Source organism: Solanum lycopersicum, chromosome 6 (genome assembly GCF_036512215.1).
Source record: "Solanum lycopersicum chromosome 6, SLM_r2.1".
NCBI lineage: Eukaryota > Viridiplantae > Streptophyta > Magnoliopsida > Solanales > Solanaceae > Solanum > Solanum lycopersicum.
Genome location: NC_090805.1, coordinates 48,094,132 through 48,115,102, shown reverse-complemented (window position 1 = coordinate 48,115,102; position 20,971 = coordinate 48,094,132). Strand labels below are relative to the sequence as shown.

The following is a 20,971-nucleotide window of genomic DNA, read 5'->3' as shown; positions in this document are numbered from 1 at the left end:
CTCCGTCATGCCACATTAATTAATTGATTATATTTTACTCAATTTCATTTGATTATCATTATGTCAAAAATATATTTTTAATGATCTTCATTTGATTATTTTTCTCAATTCTAGACATGATAAAACTCATCTAAAAAATTTCTTATGGAACGTAACAAACAAGAACCTTCTAGTTTTCAACGAGACCTATTAATAAGGAGCATACTCTACAAAACAAGGTGATCCACAGAAGTAGAAAAGGGAATGAGAAGTAAACATATCATACTTTTTAATGAATATGTTCACCTTTTCTCTGGTCTTTCTGGCGTTTCTTCTTGTACAGCCATCAAAATCGTTAGGAAAAAACAAACCTAATTAGAGAAAACTAAATGGGTAAGTAATTAATAACTCTATTTTAGATTCATTTTAAAGAGAGATGTGTCTCACTTTATATTTGATATACAATTATTAGATAGTAGGATAATAAATAGTTATTTGAAAGTATGGGAAAATCGTATACAATGGCAAATTAATAAATTAAAATTGAATGTTATAATCACACTTTAATTTAATTGTATCTCTCTCTCAACTCTCGCTCGCTCTCTTTCAGTTTTATACAAACACAAGTGTATAAAATCTGTTTTTGTATAAAGTGAGAAAAATTGTATATATACATATATTTTCGTTCCCCTCTTTCCGCTCTCCCAAATCTCGCTCGCCGTCCTCGCCTCTATTGCTCATACAAACAGAAACGAAATGTATAAATTGTGTTTTCGTTTGTATAAAACGAGAGAAAATTGTTACTTGTAAATACATATATCTTCATCCTATACACTTATAATTATACAATACAAATATTCTTCTGCCCAATTTTCTTGTCTTATTCTCTTTCTCGTTTATACATATACAAATTATAAAATTGATTTGTAAACAACCGTTTTCTTTTTGTATATGTACATCGAATTATACATATTTATGTTTGTCATGAAACGCAATTATGTAAACTTTATAATATTATATAAATATAAAATTTGTATTTGCTATATGTGAAGAGTATAGTGTGAAAGCATTAATTCTAGAGAATTAGATGGATAGGTAATTAGTGACTCTATTATAGAGTAATTTTAAACAGGGATGTAACTCACTTTAAATTTGATATACAATTATTAAGGGGGTAATAAGTAGTTATTTGAAAGTATAGATTTAAATTATAATTGTTATAGACACATAGTATATATCTATGTTTAATTAGGTAGTATAAAACCTAAGAAATCTATGTAGCAGGAAAAAAAGATATCATAAATTGCGGAGGATCACACTCTAGTCCGACCCGACCCGGCGGCCCTTATCCACGTGTTAATATACGGGTCGGGTGCGGCGAAATGGAAGAACAATCAACATCAGTGTATCATCATTCATCACACCAACCTAGGAATAATTCTAGAAGGACCACTTTTTGAGAAGAAGAAGAGCTCTAAAATCGATTAACAATGGCTGAGGATTCATCATCATCTCAGTCCTTTCTAAGGAGATATTGGGAAGGATACAAGGAGTTTTGGGGCGAGAGATTTTCCTTTTTGGACAACTATTCAAGGTTCATCAAGCGCGACAAGCCACTCCCCTCTTGGTCTGATTCTGATGTTGAGGAGTTCATTGCTTCTGATCCACTTCACGGACCCACTGTATTTCCCTTCTTTTTTCCCGTTCAAATCTTATCTCATATGCTTACTTTTCATTTGATTTGGTGTGCTTTTACCTATATTTAGGCGTTTACCCATATGGGTCCTCTTTGATTTGCTTATGCTGTTAGATTTTCGATTGAGACTTTTTTTTGTGCGTTTTTTTTTTCGTGGGTATATCTCAATTTGGATTGGTTGGGTGAGTTTGTGATTTTAGCTAGTTTGGGTGTTTAATTCAGCTTTGAATATACAATTTGGTTCTCTAGATTGATTGAGTGATTATATTCTTTATTCTTTCTCTGGGATTTGGCTTAATGATTCACCGCTGGCGTGCACTTTGTGGTAAATTTGAACTCTGAAATGCATTTGTTCATAGTGCTAGCTGAAGTTACCTTAGGTAATCTTATCAGAGATACTCTTGAATTGAGTGGTGTCCTGGAAAATCTCTTGGCTTTGTTGCATTCTTAATCGCCAAAAATTTATCTGGAAATTTCGTTTCTTTTTCTTGCGGTCATCTAGCTTGTCTTAATAGTTGGTGAATTTGTACCCGGAGTAGATTCTCCCGGGTCCAAGTACATTCACGGCCCCTTTATACTTGACACTATCTTTCATTTAGACACATGAACTCTAGCTGTGACCTATTGAACACCTTAAGTTGTCAAATATGTGTGTACAAAACCATTAACACTTAAATTGCAGATGGTGTTCCCATGTTAAATTGAGTGCGAGCAGAAAGGGTTTGGTCGGAAAATATACGTATAGATTTCTGCTGGTAAAATGATTCTCCGTTCACTGTCTTCCTATTTTTTTTTCTATTGCCATGATTTTCTGTCATTCTCTTCTTCGTCTTCTTCTTATTTAACAGTCAGTCATCTTCTCTCTCAAAAAGTCTTGTCTTATGCCACTATGAGAACCCTGCTCCCGAGGAGCTGTTGGCTTATATTTCTTCAGAAAGAGAGACAGTTCCCCTTGCTTTCAGATACCATCACTCTTGCCCTGTCTATCTCTTTCAGAATGAATATAAGTCCACATACCTGCACCACTGAACATGCAAGCTCACACAAGGATGTGCTATTTTTTGCTGATGCTCCAAATTTGTAGGCTGGGTAGATAGGAAAATAGACCAGCTATGGGCATACATTATCAGGCTCTTTCCATGTTTCCTTCTAGTCATTTTGAGCATATGCAGTAAACAATACACTTATACTAATCAGTAAAAAAGTTAATAGTGACAATCCTTATGCTTTAGTTTGAGAAACATAATGTTGTTGCTGCATACACGCTCCCAGACCCCACTTGAGTGGGGCTACACTTGGTATGTTGTTGTCATTTGTAAACATAAAGTCTTATCTATACCTATCTTGTTCAAATATAGTTTTAGGCTGTTGAGGTAACTTCCTTCGTTTCCTTTTCTTTTCACTTCTTTCATCCATGCAAAACAATAAGGAGAAGAGTTTTGAAACTGTTCTTTGTTCGTCTCCTTTTTCCTTATTCTGAATAGTCTGAGAGAGAAGTCAGGGAGAGGAGGAATGAGAAAAAGAAGTAGGCATACAAATGGAAACTAGCTTCGTAATATTTCTGCTATTATGCTTCTGGGGATTATCCCCGATTTCTGTTGATTCTCCTCCTCCCCTTCACACATACCTCCAAAGAAACAATAATAGAAGTTATCCCCAACCTCAGGTTATCTGCTTTAACCTCGTTCATCTTTATGTTTCCATTTGAGCTGGTGGACACGGTTTTCAAACTAGTATTGATGTATTACCACTACTTGAAATGAAATTCATTTGTTGTCTCTCTTGTGCCTGAAACTGTTATTGTTATTGGTCAGTCTGTTATTGTGTACAGGAGGGTGTGGGATATATTGGTGACACCAGATGATAAGAAGTTCCATATTTTTGTGTTTTTCTCCTCTGATATTCCTACTGTTTCTCATAAACCATTTCTCTATTTTTTTGTTAATTCAAGCTGATGTTCTATTTTTTTTAATCCAGCTGAGGACTGCTAGGGAAGCAGTAAAGATTAGTGCTGTAGGAGGCATTATTGGAGCTGTTTCAACTGCAGGTGTTACTTGGAAGTATTCCAGGAGTTTGCATGGTATGTTTAACTTAAATCTCCACTCCACCCCCTACCCACGTTTCTGTCATAATATTACTACTAATTCATTGCCCAATGTTTGTGCATTAAAGGTCTTTTAAGAATCAGAGGCTTCAGTAGTTAGTTACCTTAGATTGTAACTTCATTCATAAATGTTTTGGTAAATCTGATTTTATGAGAAGTTTTTGCCACATGATTATCAATGCTTTGCAAATAGGTTAAGTATTTTCTAGGTGTCGTATATGTTTGAGTGTTAAGTGTTCATATCGAAATGTTCGAGTCAAAGAATATTTGACGTGTTAAGTTCTATGTTAGATTCCACCAATCAAAGGAATGAAACTTTTTCATATTAGGTCTCATATCATCATCTTCCCTAAGTGTGTCCCCAATAAGAAAACATTTACACGTGATGATTCTCTTGCTCTGTCCTTGACTACCTCTGACTGCATACTTGTGGGCTAAAATTGATTGTTGCCATTGTCGAATTTGTTCTATGTTCTTATACAGTTAAAAGTTTAAATATGTTTCACTGATGTGGCAACTTTTTGATTTCTTTGCTCATCTTTGCCCATATTCAGATTAAAAACTGCAAGGATAGATTGCATTCCCCTTATCTTCCTCATGAACTAAGTTCAAACATGGTCGGCCTAAAGAAAGTAAAGAATCTTGCATAGACCAGTCACACAATTTCATTTTTTAGGAAAATATATGTAGTATTTTGACTAATTTTGATCATCATGATCCTTTTTGGTCAAAATTAATACAGTTCGGGTTCTATACTTTCAGTGCCTTGAAAAAACTGGTGTGATGTCTCTGCAACTTATTTGTACTTAAACCATCAGACTTCACCCTAAGTTTTGTGGAGATTGGAGAAACACAAAACAGAATGGGTTTTACCATTTTGGTGTATTAAACTTTTTGTCTGGGAGAATCATTGGAGTGATTAAAAATTTTAAGATGATTGACTTTGTTGTTTATTGATGTTCCACATTCGGTAGGTACTGCACTATCTCTTGGAGCTGGCGCTGTCTTTGGCTGGACATTTGGACAGGAAGTTGCTAATCACTGGCTGCAGCTATACAGGCTTGACACCATGGCTGCTCAGGTTAAATTCATGGAATGGTGGCAGAACAAGGTTGAAGGACAGTAATTCTCATATCTTATCCCCCGTTGAAGGACAGTTTGAAGTTTGGTTTTGGTGTTAAATGTCAATGAACTTCTTTCAGGAATAAGAATCAATCAGAGTGTTCAAAAGGATCGACTTTATCTTTCCGTGCTGAATCGTTAAGAAATGTAGATTCTGGCAGTTTTCCTTGAAGAACTAATCAATGTGTGTACGAAGTTTGGAGTTCATCTCTTTCCTACTCAAAATCTAAGCGTCTGTGCAAGTGTTGTCTATGTTTGCCTATCTGAGACAACTATGAGCATGCTTACATGATGCAACAACCAAATAAGCACGTTGGTTGTACTATACATCTGTCATTGCAGCCAATACATATATACATCTTGCGCTTCAAAACAACAAAGAAGAGATTAAAGTCGTCACCAACTTTTACACACACTTTAAAAATTTAGCTGGAAAAATGAATGAACCTAGTTTGAAGTTTTTGTTAGTTCTAGTACCCATAACGCTAGGAAGGCTCTTTATATGATAAAAATTCATAAAACTAAAACATAACAGAAATAAAGGCACCTAAAAAATGATTAATCTTCTGTGTACACATTCAACATTACTCAAGATTGAGGCCTGTGTTGAAAGTGAATGTGCAATGTAACTAGATCCCAAGAAAAAAATTAATCTAAGAATTTTTAAGGAAGATTTTAAAGGAAGGTTCTTGTAAAATTTCAAGGAAACAGTTATATTTAATCAGTACTATCCAGAACAGGACAATTTACATCTATAGTATCATTTCATACATATATACGGCTTGGACCAAGTGATGGGATCCATATTCCTATTTTATTGAAGCAGGCTACATTCAGTGATGAACTTCAACGTACTAGCGTTCACCACAGATCCAATAAAATGCAGTCATATATTACTGATGTTGACAGGAGTATCCACCTGCAGGAGGAAGGAATTTATTGTAATGAATAGATAACTGCATTGACGAAAAGAAGAAGATAACGAGAAATTACAATACAAGGCAGGAGAAGTGCAGAAAATCTTGGGCCTAGACACAATTCTTCCAAGCACCCAAGAGAGAGAGAGGGGATTAAAAGGAGGAAGAAGAACAAGAAAGTGGGGGAATTTATACAAAAAGGATCATTCCGCACTGCTACGGTTTCTTACTGTCCACATTGACGAAAATATAAATCTCACAATAGAGATATGGTTTTAGTCATGTGCTATTCCAAAAAGCGGCAGAGGTAACGTAACAACTAAGGGTTGTCAACGAGCTCAATGGTCTACTATATCAACTTGCTTCGACACAACAAGTCTTTTCTGTCTCTCTAATCAGTATGCACTTGAAATACAATAGGTAGCTCCTACCATCAAATCCAGAAGCACTTGGGTGCTTAAGAGCCAACCTCATTGGAGACGACAAAAACCATCAGCATGTAGTATTCTCGGATAAACCATCTTTTTTCCTCATACAGTTCCACTTTTGTCTTGGATCTCTCTCCATCTCTTTCTTCATTTTTTTATTTTTTTTCTTGGGGGGGGGGGGGGGTGGGTGAGGGAGGAAAGAAGGAACTCTTGGAAGAAGACAAGTTACCTTTAAGAGAAAGTGCTATGAGTTTCAAAACTTAGCTCGAACCAGAACTTGCAGCACACGGGGCTTGCCTATTATCCTCATTCAAAGAATGGGTATTATCAATCACAGGTGCATGCTGCTCAGCATGGCCGACAGGTAATGTGTCCTCTGATATATTTGATTCAGCAGAACTGGCTCTGCTATCAGTTGTTTCCAAATGCTCCATCAGGTTTGATACAGTGGCAACAGCTGCACTGACTTCATTCCTAGATTCGGCACAATGGTCTGGTGTTGAACTATTACGAGAGAATAATTTCTCTTTCCAACCCCTTGAACTCTTTGTTAAAGATTCTTTGTATCTAAAACATGACGTTCAAAACAAGTAAATAAATTATCTGATGTTGAAGAAGTCAGCTGAAGTGTTATAAGAAATGATATTAGAGTTCCCATATACCTCATTGACATTGCACTAAATCTAGACTTTATAGAATCTGAAAAAGACTGAAAATCTGATGGTCCGACTCTGTCTTGATTGCTAGAAGAAGCTTGAGGAGGATTCCTGCAATACCATAACTCAATAATAAGCAAAAAATAAGAGAATATATTAGCTATACTTTTCCTTTGTCCCTTGGCCTTTACTTTTCTCCTCTCCCCTCTTTTCTAAGATTCAACATTTATGGTATGATTCATCTTGTTTGCCCCACTTTTCATAAACGTTGAATGGGAATTAAGGGCGCATGAGATAGCCATCAAAACGGGTAAAATCCACGAGAAGGAATTCTTCCTGTGCCCCTTTCTTGAAATGGCGAGGGTGGTGGCTTCTTGTGGTAGTAATTGTGACCTCATTGCATTTTTGAAGGATTCCTTCCATGACTATAATATGTAAGTGTAACATTGTAACTCATATGGAGCTAAACAAAAAAAGGAAATCATCAGAACTCTGATCAAATTTGAGACACAAACATACCTATTGATTAAGGAAGTCCCAGGCTGATTAACAGCAGCATTTGATCCTGACCCAGAGGCAGGAACCTGATCAGCTTGAAAAGAGGATGGTTGAGTAACTGGCTGTCCAGAAACAATTGCAGAATCCTGACCAGATACCAAGTCTTCAGGAGTGGGTTCACCCCCACTCCTCTGAGTAGAAGATGAAGCACCAGCAAGAGGAGGAGCATTTGGATGAGTTGAAAACACCAGAAATTGGGGACGGCCTTGAGCTGATGACCTACCTCGCGGACCTTCCCTTCTGGCAAGGTGGCGTGTCCTTCCCATGGCAGCGGCAGCAGCTAAGTGCTGAATGATACGCTCTTCAAGCTCAGAATCTGTTGCACTTGACGGTAACTGTAAAAGGAATGTGCCCCAAGATTTTGTCACAAAATGGACCATAAACAGTTCATAGAAAGAAGAAAATTGTGTGAACTTAAAAAATGCTAACATGCTGCAGTTCAAAATCTCCTAAAGTTGGATGGTGAAAGATTGTGGTGTTTCTAGGAGGATTCATCCTGATGTTACGCTCGTGCTCTACTGCATCCAACAACTCCTGGCTGTAAGAGAAGCACATTTATCAACAGCCTCGAAGGAGGATTAAGGAAGATCATAGAGTGATAAACAAGTGGCAGATTTGAGGATAAGACAAAACCTGTTAGGGTCTTTCAAGCTGAGAGGCTGCCAACACATGGGGCACTGGGAGCTTCTCTGACACCTGCGTAACATATATTCAAGAATTATTCAGGATGTTAGTGCAGTCAAATAAAGCTCCATCCATGCCTTTTAGTCTCAAAATTTGCAGCATATACAGTCAAAGATCCAACGAGTTCATAATCTATCAACTGATAATTTTCAGTGACAAATATAATTTGTAAGGAATAGAACTTTGTTCAAAAAAAAAATCCTCCAACTTGATCTTTATTTTAATTTTATTATCAGAAATAGGTGATATAGTCACGATTCCATTGATTAAAAACAATTATATTTAACCACCAAAAGGATTTGGTTGTAATAATGGTAAATCGGAGATATCTGGTGATTCAAAAAGTCCTTATATAAAAAAAAGTCATTTTTGCTCTCTTTTGTTGTTCCTAACAGACACAGCAAGGAACCAACAGTAACAACCCCCCCCCCCCTCTCCTGCTTGCCGGACTCTTTTGTGGGAACTCTAGTAAAAAAAGCTAAATAGATGAGATGAAACACCAAAGATCTTGGAAGAAACCACTGGTTTGACACCCTTTTGTCAGTCCTCAATTGTGATTACATTCCACATCATGTAATCACAAGCAGTGAGCAACGTAACGTATAGTTTATTTATGGACAGGCTACTTACAAAAAAGAGTCAATGCTGAAATCAAGTCACCATTGTTCTCCTACATTTTCAAGGTCCAAGAGGAGCATATAATCCTCTAAGAAAACCATACACTACAAAGTTAGGCAACAGAGTAATATATCACATAAAAAGACAAACTCCAAAAGCCCTATGTCATTCTTAATTGCAGTATTTTGCTCTTTGACGTTGTCAAAATACTCTACGTCCATTTTATGGTTCCTACCAGTGGCACTTTATAGGAAATTCTATTTTTTCCACAAAAGCCTATAACTCTCATCTTTATAGCACAAGAGGAACAACAAAGGCCCTAAGGCAGCCATCTATGTACACAACTTGTCATCTTTTGGGCAAGTAATAAAAAGGTATTATGCATCATAGAGATAAGTGAAAAGAACAGTTTAGACTTGAGATATTTAATTAACAGGGAATCATTTGGATCACCATTCAAGAATGCATTGAAGATGGAACTCATGCTTGCAACCAGTCACCTGCAAATTTAATACATTATGTTACTCGATGATAGAGCCCATTCCATCCATAGTAACATATATGTGAACGATACGTACAGTAGAAGGATCACTATCACAAAATGCTTCAAGGCATATGCTGCAAGCATCATCGCAAGCATCCTGAATTCCACCTTCCACAAATGCCGCAGCCGAAGTTAAAATATCCTCAGACATCTTGCCCTCCTCCATCTGTCAAAAGATCAAACCTTAAAACATCACTGAAGTTTAATGAAGAAAGCAAAAAGCAAACAAGCATTACTTCTAATCACATGCCAATTTACAAAAACCAAACGAAGTCCCTCGAAACCAAATAATTACCTTACCTGCTCTCACTTTCACTGGCAATATGACTAATTAATTACAGGTGAGAATCAAATGCTACAGAGACAAAACAATGGCTCTCTGTTTCATTTTAATACGGTATGCATAGCCATAACTGTTTCACCGATTAGCTGGTCTCCGGTAAGAGCTTCACAATTGATTAATAAACATCCAACAGCAGCTCAAAGAATAACAAATAGGAGACTAAACCCCACTATCTCCATGTTCATTTAACAAAGCTTTGAATAACAATTCAATCCCAGCACTGAAAAAAGTTTAAATGAAACCCCCACCACAATTCTATTATAAAAAAAAAAACCATATAACAAATTCAAAAGTTTCACTAGATTATCCCTTCTTCTCAAACCACTCTACAGACAAATTTTTTTTTTTAAAAAAAATTGAAACCCACATCAGAATCGCGCAGATAAACAAAATCTGAACAGAAAAAATAGATTTTTTTTTTGAAAAAAAAGTAACCAACCAACCAGTACTCCAATTAGTAAAAGAAGCTCAATTTCAAACACCACAAGTAAAATTAATCAATTTTACAAAACCATACAAGTACTATAAACTTACCTTAAAGAAACTTCAATGAATATGGCAGATCAAAGAATAAGTTGATCAGGAGAATTTTGGGTTTTGAAAGGTAAACCACAGAAATGAAAATAGTGGAAGAACAAAGAGGAAGAAGAAGACTTTTAACTTTCCCTTTGATTATTTGTTCTTTATTATTTTTATTTATTTATTTATGCTTTCTTTCTTTCCTTTTTTTTTCTTCTTTCGAGGACTGAGCCCAAAATAACACTTTGGACAATATTTTAGTTGGTCAAAAAAAAAAAAATTGACATATCAAAAAAATTGTTATGTATTATTTTATTAGTATAATAAATTAATCATATTGATCATTATTTTTTAAAAAAACGATAAAATTCAAAGTAAATTTAAGTATGATAATTGCATCAAACATTTATTGCCATAATCTTATTGATCGTGTATGGTCCTTATTTAAGTCAAGTGAATTAATTTTTTTAGCATTATTACTTCTTTTTAAAAAGGAAAAATTATTTTTTATGGGGCATAATTATAATTATAATAAAATTCGAGGACATAAACCTAAATTCCGAATTCTCGAATTTTGCCTTTATATAGTAGTCTGGCTTCTTCAATTAGCAATTTTTTCTAGTACAAAGATGTCTGGGGAAGAAGAAGAAAACGCCGCTGAGCTCAAAATTGGCGATGGTAAATAAGTTTACTCTCTAATACACTTGATGAATCGGTTTCTTTGTTATATGAATTGCTTAACGTTCTGGAAATTGAGTTTTATACTTAAAAAAATCTTTTTTTTTCTTTAATGTACTCATAAAAATAGGTTTTTTCTTTCTTTTTTTAACCATGAAGGCAAGGGGGAGTCAAGTTTTTTCATCAAGATTTTGTTTTTTCCTATAATGGGTTGTGTAGTATTGGGTTTTTTTTTTTCTCAATTTGTTGGGATTGGTTCTAGGGTCTCTTTTTTAATAATGTAATGCAGGATAAGATAGTTAACTGGCTGATGCTACTATATGGTGCATATGGTTCTTCTTATTGATTTAATGTCTATGAGAATAGACTTGATATTACATTTTGATTTTTTCTGGATCAAGAAAAAGACTGTTTTTTGTTCATATGTAGTGATCATTAATAGACTTTAGTCACTTCAAACTGCCTAGCTTCACTGTATGGCTAACTTAACTATTTAGCATATGTATCGCGATGAGCATCTTTTTTTTTTTTTTTATCTTTGGTTAGTTACTTCAGAATTGTTTTCAGCTGTCCATATAAGTTTCTCGATGGATTGTTGAGGGCTTCGGGCAATAGAGGTTATTGCTGAGGCATGAAGTGGAGGGAGATTGGATTAGTGGTGTTGCATTCATCGTTCTCCTTGAGATATGAAATTTAGGAAGAATTTACAGATTGGTGTTCTATAGGTAGTCTGTCTATAATAAAACTCCCTATTTGAGAACATACAATTTCCTACCCAGACAATATTGGGTCTCCCTCCCTTGTCATCCCTCCAGCTTATCTCTATTACTCATGGTGAAAGCTTGTGCAAAGTCTCTAGTCTTTTAACTGTTTGTATGCATACAAACATCTTCTCTTGATGAAGTTCATTAACATCTTTTGGTACTTTGGTTTCAGAGTTTTTGAAGGCCAAATGTCTAATGAACTGTGAAGTCGCATTGATTCTTGAACACAAGTATGAGCAGATCCAGCAGATGTCTGATGATCCAACAAATCAGATTTCGCAGTATGTATATAAATCTAGATGCTCCTTTTATGTCATTAAATGCTCAGATATTAAGTACAAGCTGGATTACCTGTACAAAATAAGTTGTCTTCCTCCATATCAACTTTTCAATTCATGCCAACCACTTTGTGAAATTTCCATGTTCATATATAGGCAAAATGCTAAGAAATATTCTTAAGGAAAATTATGCCAAACTGATATGGTTCTACTCTTTCAACATCTAAATATGTTATTTTGAAGAGATAACCTGTGCATAGGCGTCACGTTCTCAAGTTTGGTTAATTTGGTTACCTTTGACTTCCAGGGTATTTGAAAAGTCGCTGCAATATGTGAAGCGTTTCAGTCGGTACAAGAACCCTGATGCTGTTAGACAAGCTCGAGAGTATCCTCCTGCCTGTGGCTTAGATTGAAAAACTTCTGTATTTCTTTTTGATATTTATGAATTTACAATGAATAGTCCTTTTATAGAATGTAAACCTTAACTTTGATTCAGAATTCTTAGTAGGTATCCACTTGCTGAATTCGAGGTAGGAATCTGTTCTTTGAATTTCCTAATTTGTTTCATACTTGTAACCACCATCAATATCTTCGTGGAAACTGCAGTTTATAAGTTTGAATATTTTGCAGCTCTGTGTTCTTGGGAATCTTTGCCCCGAAACTGTTGAGGAAGGTATTGCCATGGTCCCATCCATCAAGGTACTCATGCATGCTATTCAACCCTACATAAGAACGGATTGTATGCAGATATCTAGAGTTGTAGTTTTCTGGACTTCATAATTTCAAACAACACACCCAAAATGCTTCAAATAGGCATCCTAAACAATTTCTTTACTTGTTAGGGAGCTTTTCTTTGTCTTACTTGGTCCTTCTAGGGATTTGACATCCAGAGGTGGCTGGTTTGGAAAGTCTAATATTTTGCCAAAAAAGTCTTGGTACTTTGGAGGTGTATGAAATTGACCCTCATCTTTTCACCATGTTGTCTCATTTGTTTAAGGCATAACACCAATCTAATCAGAGTTGCTTGTACATCAGTGTGTGATTGTAATATCTCACCATAAGGCTAAAGGAAGTCTATAGAAAATGCACCGACAGTTTGAATCTTCAAAGTTTCCCTAAATGTACAGTCTAATCATCCAGCTATATATATTCCTGTTACTCTTTTTCATAAACTCCGGCTAACTGACACCCCTTCCATGCTTGCAGAATAGAGGACGTGCACTTGACGAGGAAGCAATTGAGAAAATGCTAACTGACCTTTCCCTAATAAAGAAATTCGAGTAGTCCTATTATAGTGCTTGTCTTGCTATGCTGCAGCAGTCTCTGCTTCCGAACCTGTACCTCCATATGTTTATTAGTAGCAGCTCTGTAATGCTAATTGGGCTCTGGCATTATGTTGAAAACTTTATCTGTTGATTGAAGAAGAAAACTCTCTCTGGACCCTTTTTTTTCTTTTTGGTAGCTGGTTGTAACCACAATCCTTTGGTGCACGGGCTAAATCATTGTAATGACATACCTGGTTTGTCGTTTCGCTTTTGTGAAAGACAAATAAGAGCATACCTTGATCGGAATATTAGCTATGGGTCCTGAGGGTCTTTTTTCTCTGTCAAGAGGTGACCTCGAGAATCAATCTATGGAAAATTTGTAGTACTGGTGACTAATAAGCTTCCTCTTTGCCCAAATAAATGCGATGGGATCACTCAATAAGTGAACCTTTTGAGTGATTCATAACACAACACAACCACATTCAATCACTACTCGACGTACTATAATAGCTGCCTTGGTTGGAACATTCAGTGTCCTAATGTAGATACCTTGGATAGTGACGACAATGACTCTAAAAGTTCGAACTCAATGAACTGTGTTAAGAAAACATTGCAGTAGTTGCATCTTAGAACTAACAAAAAAAGCAAAAGTCAGACACCACACTCCACTAGAATTGGCCATCCGTTTCATCTTTTTTTTTGGGGTGTGTGTGTGGTCACTTGCAGGCCAATACACAACTCCGAATAAAAACATAGCAAGAGAGAATGAATTCATTTTTAAGCATTGATAAGGTAAAGACTACCTATACGATCACAAATCATACAACTAAACAATATAGAAGGCACCAGGAAAACGACTAATCAATATATAAATTCAACGTTAACTCAAAATTGATGTATGTTAAAGATGAACATGTGGTGCTAGTGAATCCCAAGAAAACCTTGGTCAATTAACTGTCCAGCAATGTCTATGAAGATTATGAAGGGGGGTTTCATGTAAGATTAAAGAGAACAGTTGAAGTCATCAGTACTACTACCCAGAATGGGTCAATTTACATCTATATAATCATACATATACATGGTTTGGACAAAATGACGACATCCATCCCTCTATATCTTAACATTCAGTGTTGCACTTCAAAGGATTAATGTTTCACCACACCCAGTAAGATGCGCACCATATATCATCGATGCTGGCAAGAGTATCTACCTGCAGAAAGACAAATTCACTGTAATAGACAGATAGTGTCGTTTATCAAGAAGACATAACCAGAAACTACATTAGAATGAATGGAATTGCAAGAAAAATGCAGATTATTTTGGTCCTAGACACCAGCCTTCCAACAGCCAAGAGAGAGATAAAGAGGAAGAAGAAGAATCTGGTTTGTACCAGATAGTACTAAAAGAAAATGGGAAGAGACAAATGTCTATCCGTGATATTTGTAAGACCACTTCTAATGGGACTTGATATTGGTCACTGGTCAGAACAAATTATTCGTCTAGACGGAAATGTTTGACAAGTCTTCATGATGGTGAAACTAACAAAGCTTTGGAGACCTAAAACTTTAGGTTAGCATTTATCAGTGTGCCTCATCAGCTTATCCATGAACTATTGGGTCACAGCAATTCACCACAGAAGTATGAACGTCCAACTGAAGTTCATCATAGGAGCAGTTCTGCACATTACTATTATTCCTAGCATACAAATGTAAGTAGTTTACCCAAAGCTTCTTAGAAGTTTAATATTCCATGATATAGTGATGGGGAATTCCAGGACTTAACATATGAGAGGAGTCCAGAATATAGCATGTGTACCCAAGGGTGGCCTAGTGGTCGATTCAAAGGCATGATCACCATGACGTCTCAGGTTCAAATTCCAGTGAAAATAAAACACTAGGTTATTTTTCCTATCTATCCAAGCCTTGATCGACAGAGTTAGACAGCAGTTGTGCTGGTAGGAGGTAGCAGGTACCCCATGGAATTAGCCGAGGTGCACACAAGATGGCTGGGGATACCACTGTAATCAAAAGAAAATACTCTAGCGTCTTTTCCAAGCCTCCCACTGCACTTCTATTTCTGTTAGTGCATCTGAAATACACTAAGATAAGAATAGAAGTTTATCCTGAAAATAGCAATGGTTTCTTTCTATGGACATCGACCAAAATATACATCTCATGACAGAGATATTTTGTAGTCATGTGGATATGCCAGAAAGCAGCAGAATCCATATGATAATTAAGGCAGTCAATATGCTCAATGGTATACTGCTACAGCAACTCGCTTCGACACACAAAGGGTTTCTGTGTCAATGTCACATTGTCACTAATGTGTACGTGTTTGAAATATAAGGAGCAGATCCTATCATCATATTCCTAGGTGCTAAGTGTCAAACTCATTGGAGACCACAAAAACCATTAGCATGTAGTATCCATGGAAAAAAAACTTCCATTTTTTTCTTACTGTTCTTCCACTATGTTTTGTTTCTGTTTTCTGTTTCTTTTTTTCTTGTTTGAGTTTGGAGTAGGGTGGATGGAGAGACAAAAGTAATTGTAACTCTTAGAAGAAGACAAGTTACCTTGAAGAGAAAATGCTTCAACTCATATAAAACTTCAGTTTGAACCACTTGCAGCACACGGGGATTGCCTACTATCCTCATTTAAAGAATGAATACCATCACTCTCAGGTATATGCTGCTCAGCATCTCTGATAGGTAAAGTAGTGTCCAGTATATTTGATTCAGCAGAACTGGTTCTGCTATCTGTAGTTTCCAGATGGTCCATCATGTGTGATACAGTGGCAACAGCTGCCCTCACTTCATTCCTAGGTTCGGGAACATTGTCTGATGTTGAACTGTTGCGAGAGAAAAATCTCTCCTTCCAACCCCTTGAACTCTTGGTTAAAGATTCTTTGCATCTGGAAAACAATGATCAAAGCAAGTAAATAGGACTTACAAACAATTAAAATTTTCCGATGTTTAAGAAGTTACCTGAACAATGATAAAAGATGATATTACAGTTTCCACGTACCTCATTGACATTGCACTAAACCGAGACTTCATAGAATCTGAAAAAGACTGAAAATCTGATGGTCCGGCTCTGTCTTGATTGTTAGTAGAAGATTGAGAAGGATTCCTCCTACAATAGGGTAACTCAATAATAAGCACAAATAAGAGAATAGATTGGACTCATTCGTCCTTTACTTTCCCCCTTCTACCCCTTTTACTTAAAATTAAATATTTATGATATGTTGAGTCTTTGGTCATGTACTCATCATTCATGGTGATTGGGAACTAAGAGGCATAAGATAGCCATCAAAAAAGGGCAAAATACACGAGAAGGTCTTTTTGTTGTGCCCCCACCTCATAAGGGTGAGGGTGGCGGCTTTTTTGTGGTAGTAATTACTAACTCATTCCATTTTGGAGGATCCAGTCCCGTGACTATAATATGTAACTCATGTACGGCAAAATGAAAGTGGAAGCCATCAAAATTCTGGAGTCTGACAAACAAAATCACAAAATTACCTATTATGTGACGAAGTCCCAAGTTGATTAACAGCAGTATTTGATCCTGACCCAGAGGCAGAAACCTCATCAGCTTGAAAAGGAGGTTGAGAAAGTAGTTGTCCCGAACCTTCTCCAACAGCAATAACTGGAGAATCCTGACCAGAAACCGAGACTTCAGGAGTGGGTTCACCCCCACTCCTCTGGTTAGAAGATGAAGCAGGAACAGCAGCAGCAGCAGGAGCATTTGGATGAGTTGAAAACACCAGATATTGGGGACGAACTTGAGCTGAGGACCTACCTCGCTGACCTTCCCTTCTAGCAATGTGCCGTGCCCTTCCCATGGCAGCCGCAGCAGCTAAGTGCTGAATGATACGCTCTTCAAGCTCAGAGTCAGTTGCGCTTACCGGTAACTGTGAAAGAAATGTGCCACAAGATCACAAAATGGACCATAAACAGATTATAAGAAGAAAAAAATGTGTTGACTTAAAAAATGCTAACATGCTGCAACTCAAAATCTCCTAAAGTTGGATGGTGGAAGATTGTGGTGTTTCTAGGAGGATTCATCCTGATGTTCCTCTCGTGCTCTACTGCATCCAACAATTCCTGGCTGTAAGAGAAGCACATTTATCAATAAGCCTTTGAAGGAGGACTTAGAAAGATCATGGAGTGATAAGCAAGTGGCTGATTTGAGAACAGAATAGAACCTGTTGGGGTCTTTCAAGCTGAGAGGTTGCCAACACATGGGGCACTGGGAGCTTCTTTGACACCTACAACACATGCATTCAAAATAATCAGGATATTCACCACGAAATAAAGCTCTATGCATGCCTTCTTGACACAGTTTGCAGCATATACAATCAAGATCCAAAGCTCATAATTTTTCAAATGATAATCTTCCATGACAATTTCTAAGGAACACAACTTTGTTCCAAAAAATATGAAGTACGAAATCAAATGCTCATCTTTATCTAACTTTCATATCAAAATAGCAAATCTAATCATGATCCAATCAATTAACACAATTTGCATTTAACTTCCAATGGATTCAGTTGGAATAATGGTAATAGGAGATTTTGGTGATTCAAGAAGCGACTTTTCATCATGTTGTTCACTCATTTATTATTCCAGACAGAAAGAGCAAGAAACCAACAGTAAGAACAACCCCCTCCTCCTGCTGACTGGGCAGTCAGTAAAAAGATCAGATGAGATGAAACACCAAAAATCATAGAAGAGACTAAGGATGTCACACCCTTTTCTGAGTCATCAATTATGATTATGTTCCACTATAGTCACAATCACTGAGCAACATCTAGCACTATTTATTTATGGTGTGTTACTTATCAGAAAGAATCACAGTGCTGAAATCAAAATGACCACCTTTCTCTTACATCTTCAAGCAAACTGTTCAATAGGAACACATAATCCTCCAACAAAACCATGACATCCAAAAGTTGGGCAACAGAGTAATATATCAGATACAAAGAGGAACTCCAAAATCCCTATCTAGCTTATATGTTCCCACCAGAGGCACTCCATAGAGAAATTCTAATTTTACACAAGAGAGCCTAAAACTCATCTTTGCGGCATGAGAGGAACAAAGGTCCTAAGGCAGCCATCAAAATCCACAAAATGTCATCTTTTGGGGAAGTCATAAAAGGTTATGATCAGAAAGAGTGAAAGAACAGTTTAGACATGAGACATCTAATTAACAGAGAATTGTTTCGCTCACCATTCTAGAATACACTGAAGATGGAACTCATGCTTGCAGCCTGTCACCTACAAGTTGAAAGATAAATATTACTCCACGATGAAGCATTACTTTCCACGCTAATACCGGATAATGTGAAGAATACATACTGTAGAAGGATCACTATCAGAAAATTCGTCAAGACATATGCTGCAAGCATCATCGCAGGCATCCTGAATTCCACCTTCCACAAATGCTGCAGCCGAAGTCAAAATATCCTCAGACATCTTGCCCTCCTCCATCTGTCGAAAGATAAAACCTTTCAGATATTACTCTACTTTAATAAAGAAACCAAGAAAACAACAAGCATTCTAACTTCTAATCCCATACGCAAAGTTAGAAAAATCTAAAGAAAACCCTCAACAACAAATTATCAACCTTGTCTGGTTTTTACTTACACTGGTAATATGACTGCTTCATTGCAGGTGAAAACCAAATGCTACATAGAGACAATACAATAACTTTAACTTTATCAAAAAAAAAAACATAGAGACGATACAATGTCTCACTTGATTTAAGTTTCTTTTCCGTCTAACGCGTATCGATTTCCATTTTTTTTTTTATCTTTGATTAAAAATTCATAACTGAATAATACACTTCCAACAACATCTCAGAGAAAAACCCCAAGATTCCATTTTTATCAAACAAACTTTATAGAACAACATCTCAAACTCATCACTAGTACTAAAAGAGTCACCCCACCCACCCCCAAATATCACCACACAATCTAACACCATCTTTAAAATTAAAATAATCAACATATATCAAATACCAAAATCATCATTTAATTATCCCTTTCCAAAAAAAAAAAAAAAGTAAACCCACATCAGAATAATCTGAACTAGAAAAAGGGGGAAAGGAAAAAGAAAACACAACCCAGTACTCCAATTAGTAAAAAGAAGCTAAATTTCAAACACCCATTAAATTAAAATTGATCAAAATCACAAGACAAAGATTTACCTCAAAAAAGCTTCAACTAATAGGGAGGATCAAATTGATCAGATGAATTTGGGTTTTTTGAGAGGTAACCACAGAAAGAAAAAGCGAGGAAGACTTTGAACTTTACCTTTGATTATGTATCATTTATTTATATTTATATAATTTATTTATTCTATTTTTATTTTTTTCTTTAATATTTATTGAGTACTTTTTTGGCGTGATGAATCAAATTGAGCTCACAAAGCTTTCTTATTCCTCGACATGTGGCTTTAGCTCACTTACCCCTCCTACTATATATAATTGAATATAAATAAATGTTTTAAGCTGAAAATCTTTTAGAAGTTTGTAAAATTAGTATTTATATTTAGCTCTATTTTATTTTTATGGGAAATAAGATAAATATAACTCTGAATTATCGTAAATGGTATGTAGATATCCTTCGTCATTTTTTTGAGATATTTGTGTTCCTGTCGTTCATAAATTAGAGGATATATGCCCTTGACTCTAACAAAGAGGCAGGGGCATCAATGTCCTCAAAGTACGATGCAAGGGCACCAATGTTCCAAAAGTATGACGAATAGGGGCATCAAAGTCCCAAAAGTATGAAGGTAGGGGCATAAATGTCTCAAAAGTATGATGAAGGATATTTACATAACATTTACAATAATCTGGGGGTATATCTGTCATCTTTCTCTATTTTTATTAAGATAAAATTAGATTTCGTAAAATTAAATATTAAGACGTGAAAATAAAATTTTATGTATAAATTGGAGAAAATAAGTGGCCCAATTTCGAATATATCAAATTTAGTTACTTTAAGACGACAAATCTTGTATCAAGAACTGAATTTTCTTAACATTAAATTAAAAAATCAAAGTATTGCCTGATGCTTGGCTATCAAAGCGAACAAGCAAAATGAACTATTTACTAAATGAAAAATTTATTTTTTTAAAATATAATTAAAGAGTTAATTAATTATAATTAAATGCTACTATAAATTAATAATAAATACTTATTTTATTTATTTTTATTTATCATATATTTGTACTTCACACATTCAAATAATTAATATTAAAGATAAAAGATAAAAATATATATTAAATATGATAGTAAAAACAAAATATATCGCAAAATAATAAACAAATAAAATGAGTAAAAAAATATTAAGCAATAAATATTTTTAATAATATTTCTTCCGTCTCAACTTATATAGCATCTTCAACTTTCAAGAATAAAATAATTTATCAATGTAAATTTTTTATATATATAACTATTGAGAGAAATAAATTTACAAAATCACCCCTATCAGTAGTTATAACATAGAAAAATAAACAGAGTATTGCTCACTATGCCTCAATTATGTGACATATCTTATTTTTCGAGATTCACAAAATTTAAGTTTGAAATATTCGTTTTTTTGTTGATGACAAAGAAAATCCTTAGTCGCTATTCTTTGTGTACGCAAGAATAAAACCTGCACTCTTATGCAATAGCTCACAAATCACATATGAGAGGTAATCCGCACTAGGCAAACCTGGTGCGACGAGCTCGATCCAGAAGGCAAACCCTTTACTTTAACTTGCAAGGGGTTTCAAACTTGAGACCTCAAACATGGAAGTTTCAAGCCCAA

General features: G+C 35.7%; 4 protein-coding genes across 5 annotated transcripts; 2 read left to right on the top strand and 2 right to left on the bottom strand.

Moving 5' to 3' along the window:
• Positions 1-1,245: 1,245 nt before the first annotated feature.
• On the top strand, positions 1,246-5,153 carry LOC101262925 (succinate dehydrogenase subunit 6, mitochondrial). Its single transcript, XM_004241310.5, has 3 exons — positions 1,246-1,661; positions 3,653-3,755; positions 4,754-5,153. Exons 1-3 carry the CDS (start codon positions 1,470-1,472, stop codon positions 4,903-4,905), a joined length of 447 nt encoding a protein of 148 aa, XP_004241358.1. The 5' UTR covers positions 1,246-1,469; the 3' UTR covers positions 4,906-5,153.
• A 421-nt stretch (positions 5,154-5,574) lies between these two features.
• LOC101263713 (E3 ubiquitin-protein ligase RHF2A) lies at positions 5,575-10,463 on the bottom strand. Its single transcript, XM_004241313.5, has 9 exons — positions 10,184-10,463; positions 9,341-9,472; positions 9,216-9,262; positions 8,094-8,156; positions 7,890-7,998; positions 7,422-7,795; positions 6,909-7,013; positions 6,476-6,813; positions 5,575-5,820 (listed from the first exon to the last, which is right to left on the bottom strand). The coding sequence occupies exons 2-8, from the start codon at positions 9,470-9,472 to the stop codon at positions 6,507-6,509; spliced, it is 1,137 nt and encodes a 378-aa protein (XP_004241361.1). The 5' UTR covers positions 10,184-10,463; the 3' UTR covers positions 5,575-5,820; positions 6,476-6,506.
• A 118-nt stretch (positions 10,464-10,581) lies between these two features.
• On the top strand, positions 10,582-13,459 carry LOC101264016 (DNA-directed RNA polymerase II subunit 4). The gene is made up of 6 exons (XM_004241314.5): positions 10,582-10,846; positions 11,783-11,891; positions 12,196-12,273; positions 12,385-12,418; positions 12,519-12,587; positions 13,095-13,459. The coding sequence occupies exons 1-6, from the start codon at positions 10,678-10,680 to the stop codon at positions 13,170-13,172; spliced, it is 537 nt and encodes a 178-aa protein (XP_004241362.2). The 5' UTR covers positions 10,582-10,677; the 3' UTR covers positions 13,173-13,459.
• A 563-nt stretch (positions 13,460-14,022) lies between these two features.
• LOC101263219 (E3 ubiquitin-protein ligase RHF2A) lies at positions 14,023-19,626 on the bottom strand. 2 transcript variants are annotated; one of them, XM_010324149.4, is made up of 10 exons: positions 19,363-19,483; positions 18,801-18,841; positions 18,513-18,644; positions 18,385-18,431; positions 17,360-17,422; positions 17,154-17,262; positions 16,674-17,065; positions 16,180-16,287; positions 15,729-16,066; positions 14,023-14,363 (listed from the first exon to the last, which is right to left on the bottom strand). In XM_010324149.4, exons 3-9 carry the CDS (start codon positions 18,642-18,644, stop codon positions 15,763-15,765), a joined length of 1,155 nt encoding a protein of 384 aa, XP_010322451.1. In that variant the 5' UTR covers positions 18,801-18,841; positions 19,363-19,483; the 3' UTR covers positions 14,023-14,363; positions 15,729-15,762. The 2 variants fall into 2 exon arrangements, with proteins under 2 accessions (XP_010322451.1, XP_004241359.1); XM_004241311.5 differs by lacking the exon at positions 18,801-18,841 and having other exon boundaries at positions 19,363-19,626.
• Between the last annotated feature and the right edge of the window lie 1,345 nt (positions 19,627-20,971).

Excerpts from the sequence above, each read along its gene's own strand:
- LOC101263713 (XM_004241313.5), bottom strand. The coding sequence starts at position 9,472 with ATGGAGGAGGGCAAGATGTCTGAGGATATTTTAACTTCGGCTGCGGCA. Across the intron at positions 9,263-9,340 it reads GTGATAGTGATCCTTCTACT|GTGACTGGTTGCAAGCATGA; the intron begins GTACGTATCGTT and ends TTAAATTTGCAG. Across the intron at positions 6,814-6,908 it reads TTTAGTGCAATGTCAATGAG|ATACAAAGAATCTTTAACAA; the intron begins GTATATGGGAAC and ends GTCATGTTTTAG.
- LOC101262925 (XM_004241310.5), top strand. The coding sequence starts at position 1,470 with ATGGCTGAGGATTCATCATCATCTCAGTCCTTTCTAAGGAGATATTGG. Across the intron at positions 1,662-3,652 it reads ATCCACTTCACGGACCCACT|CTGAGGACTGCTAGGGAAGC; the intron begins GTATTTCCCTTC and ends TTTTTAATCCAG. Across the intron at positions 3,756-4,753 it reads GTATTCCAGGAGTTTGCATG|GTACTGCACTATCTCTTGGA; the intron begins GTATGTTTAACT and ends CACATTCGGTAG.
- LOC101263219 (XM_004241311.5), bottom strand. The coding sequence starts at position 18,644 with ATGGAGGAGGGCAAGATGTCTGAGGATATTTTGACTTCGGCTGCAGCA. Across the intron at positions 17,423-18,384 it reads CTTCAGTGTATTCTAGAATG|GTGTCAAAGAAGCTCCCAGT; the intron begins GTGAGCGAAACA and ends CATGTGTTGTAG. Across the intron at positions 16,067-16,179 it reads TTTAGTGCAATGTCAATGAG|ATGCAAAGAATCTTTAACCA; the intron begins GTACGTGGAAAC and ends ATTGTTTTCCAG.
- LOC101264016 (XM_004241314.5), top strand. The coding sequence starts at position 10,678 with ATGGGGCATAATTATAATTATAATAAAATTCGAGGACATAAACCTAAA. Across the intron at positions 10,847-11,782 it reads TGAGCTCAAAATTGGCGATG|AGTTTTTGAAGGCCAAATGT; the intron begins GTAAATAAGTTT and ends CTTTGGTTTCAG. Across the intron at positions 12,274-12,384 it reads GCTGTTAGACAAGCTCGAGA|AATTCTTAGTAGGTATCCAC; the intron begins GTATCCTCCTGC and ends ACTTTGATTCAG.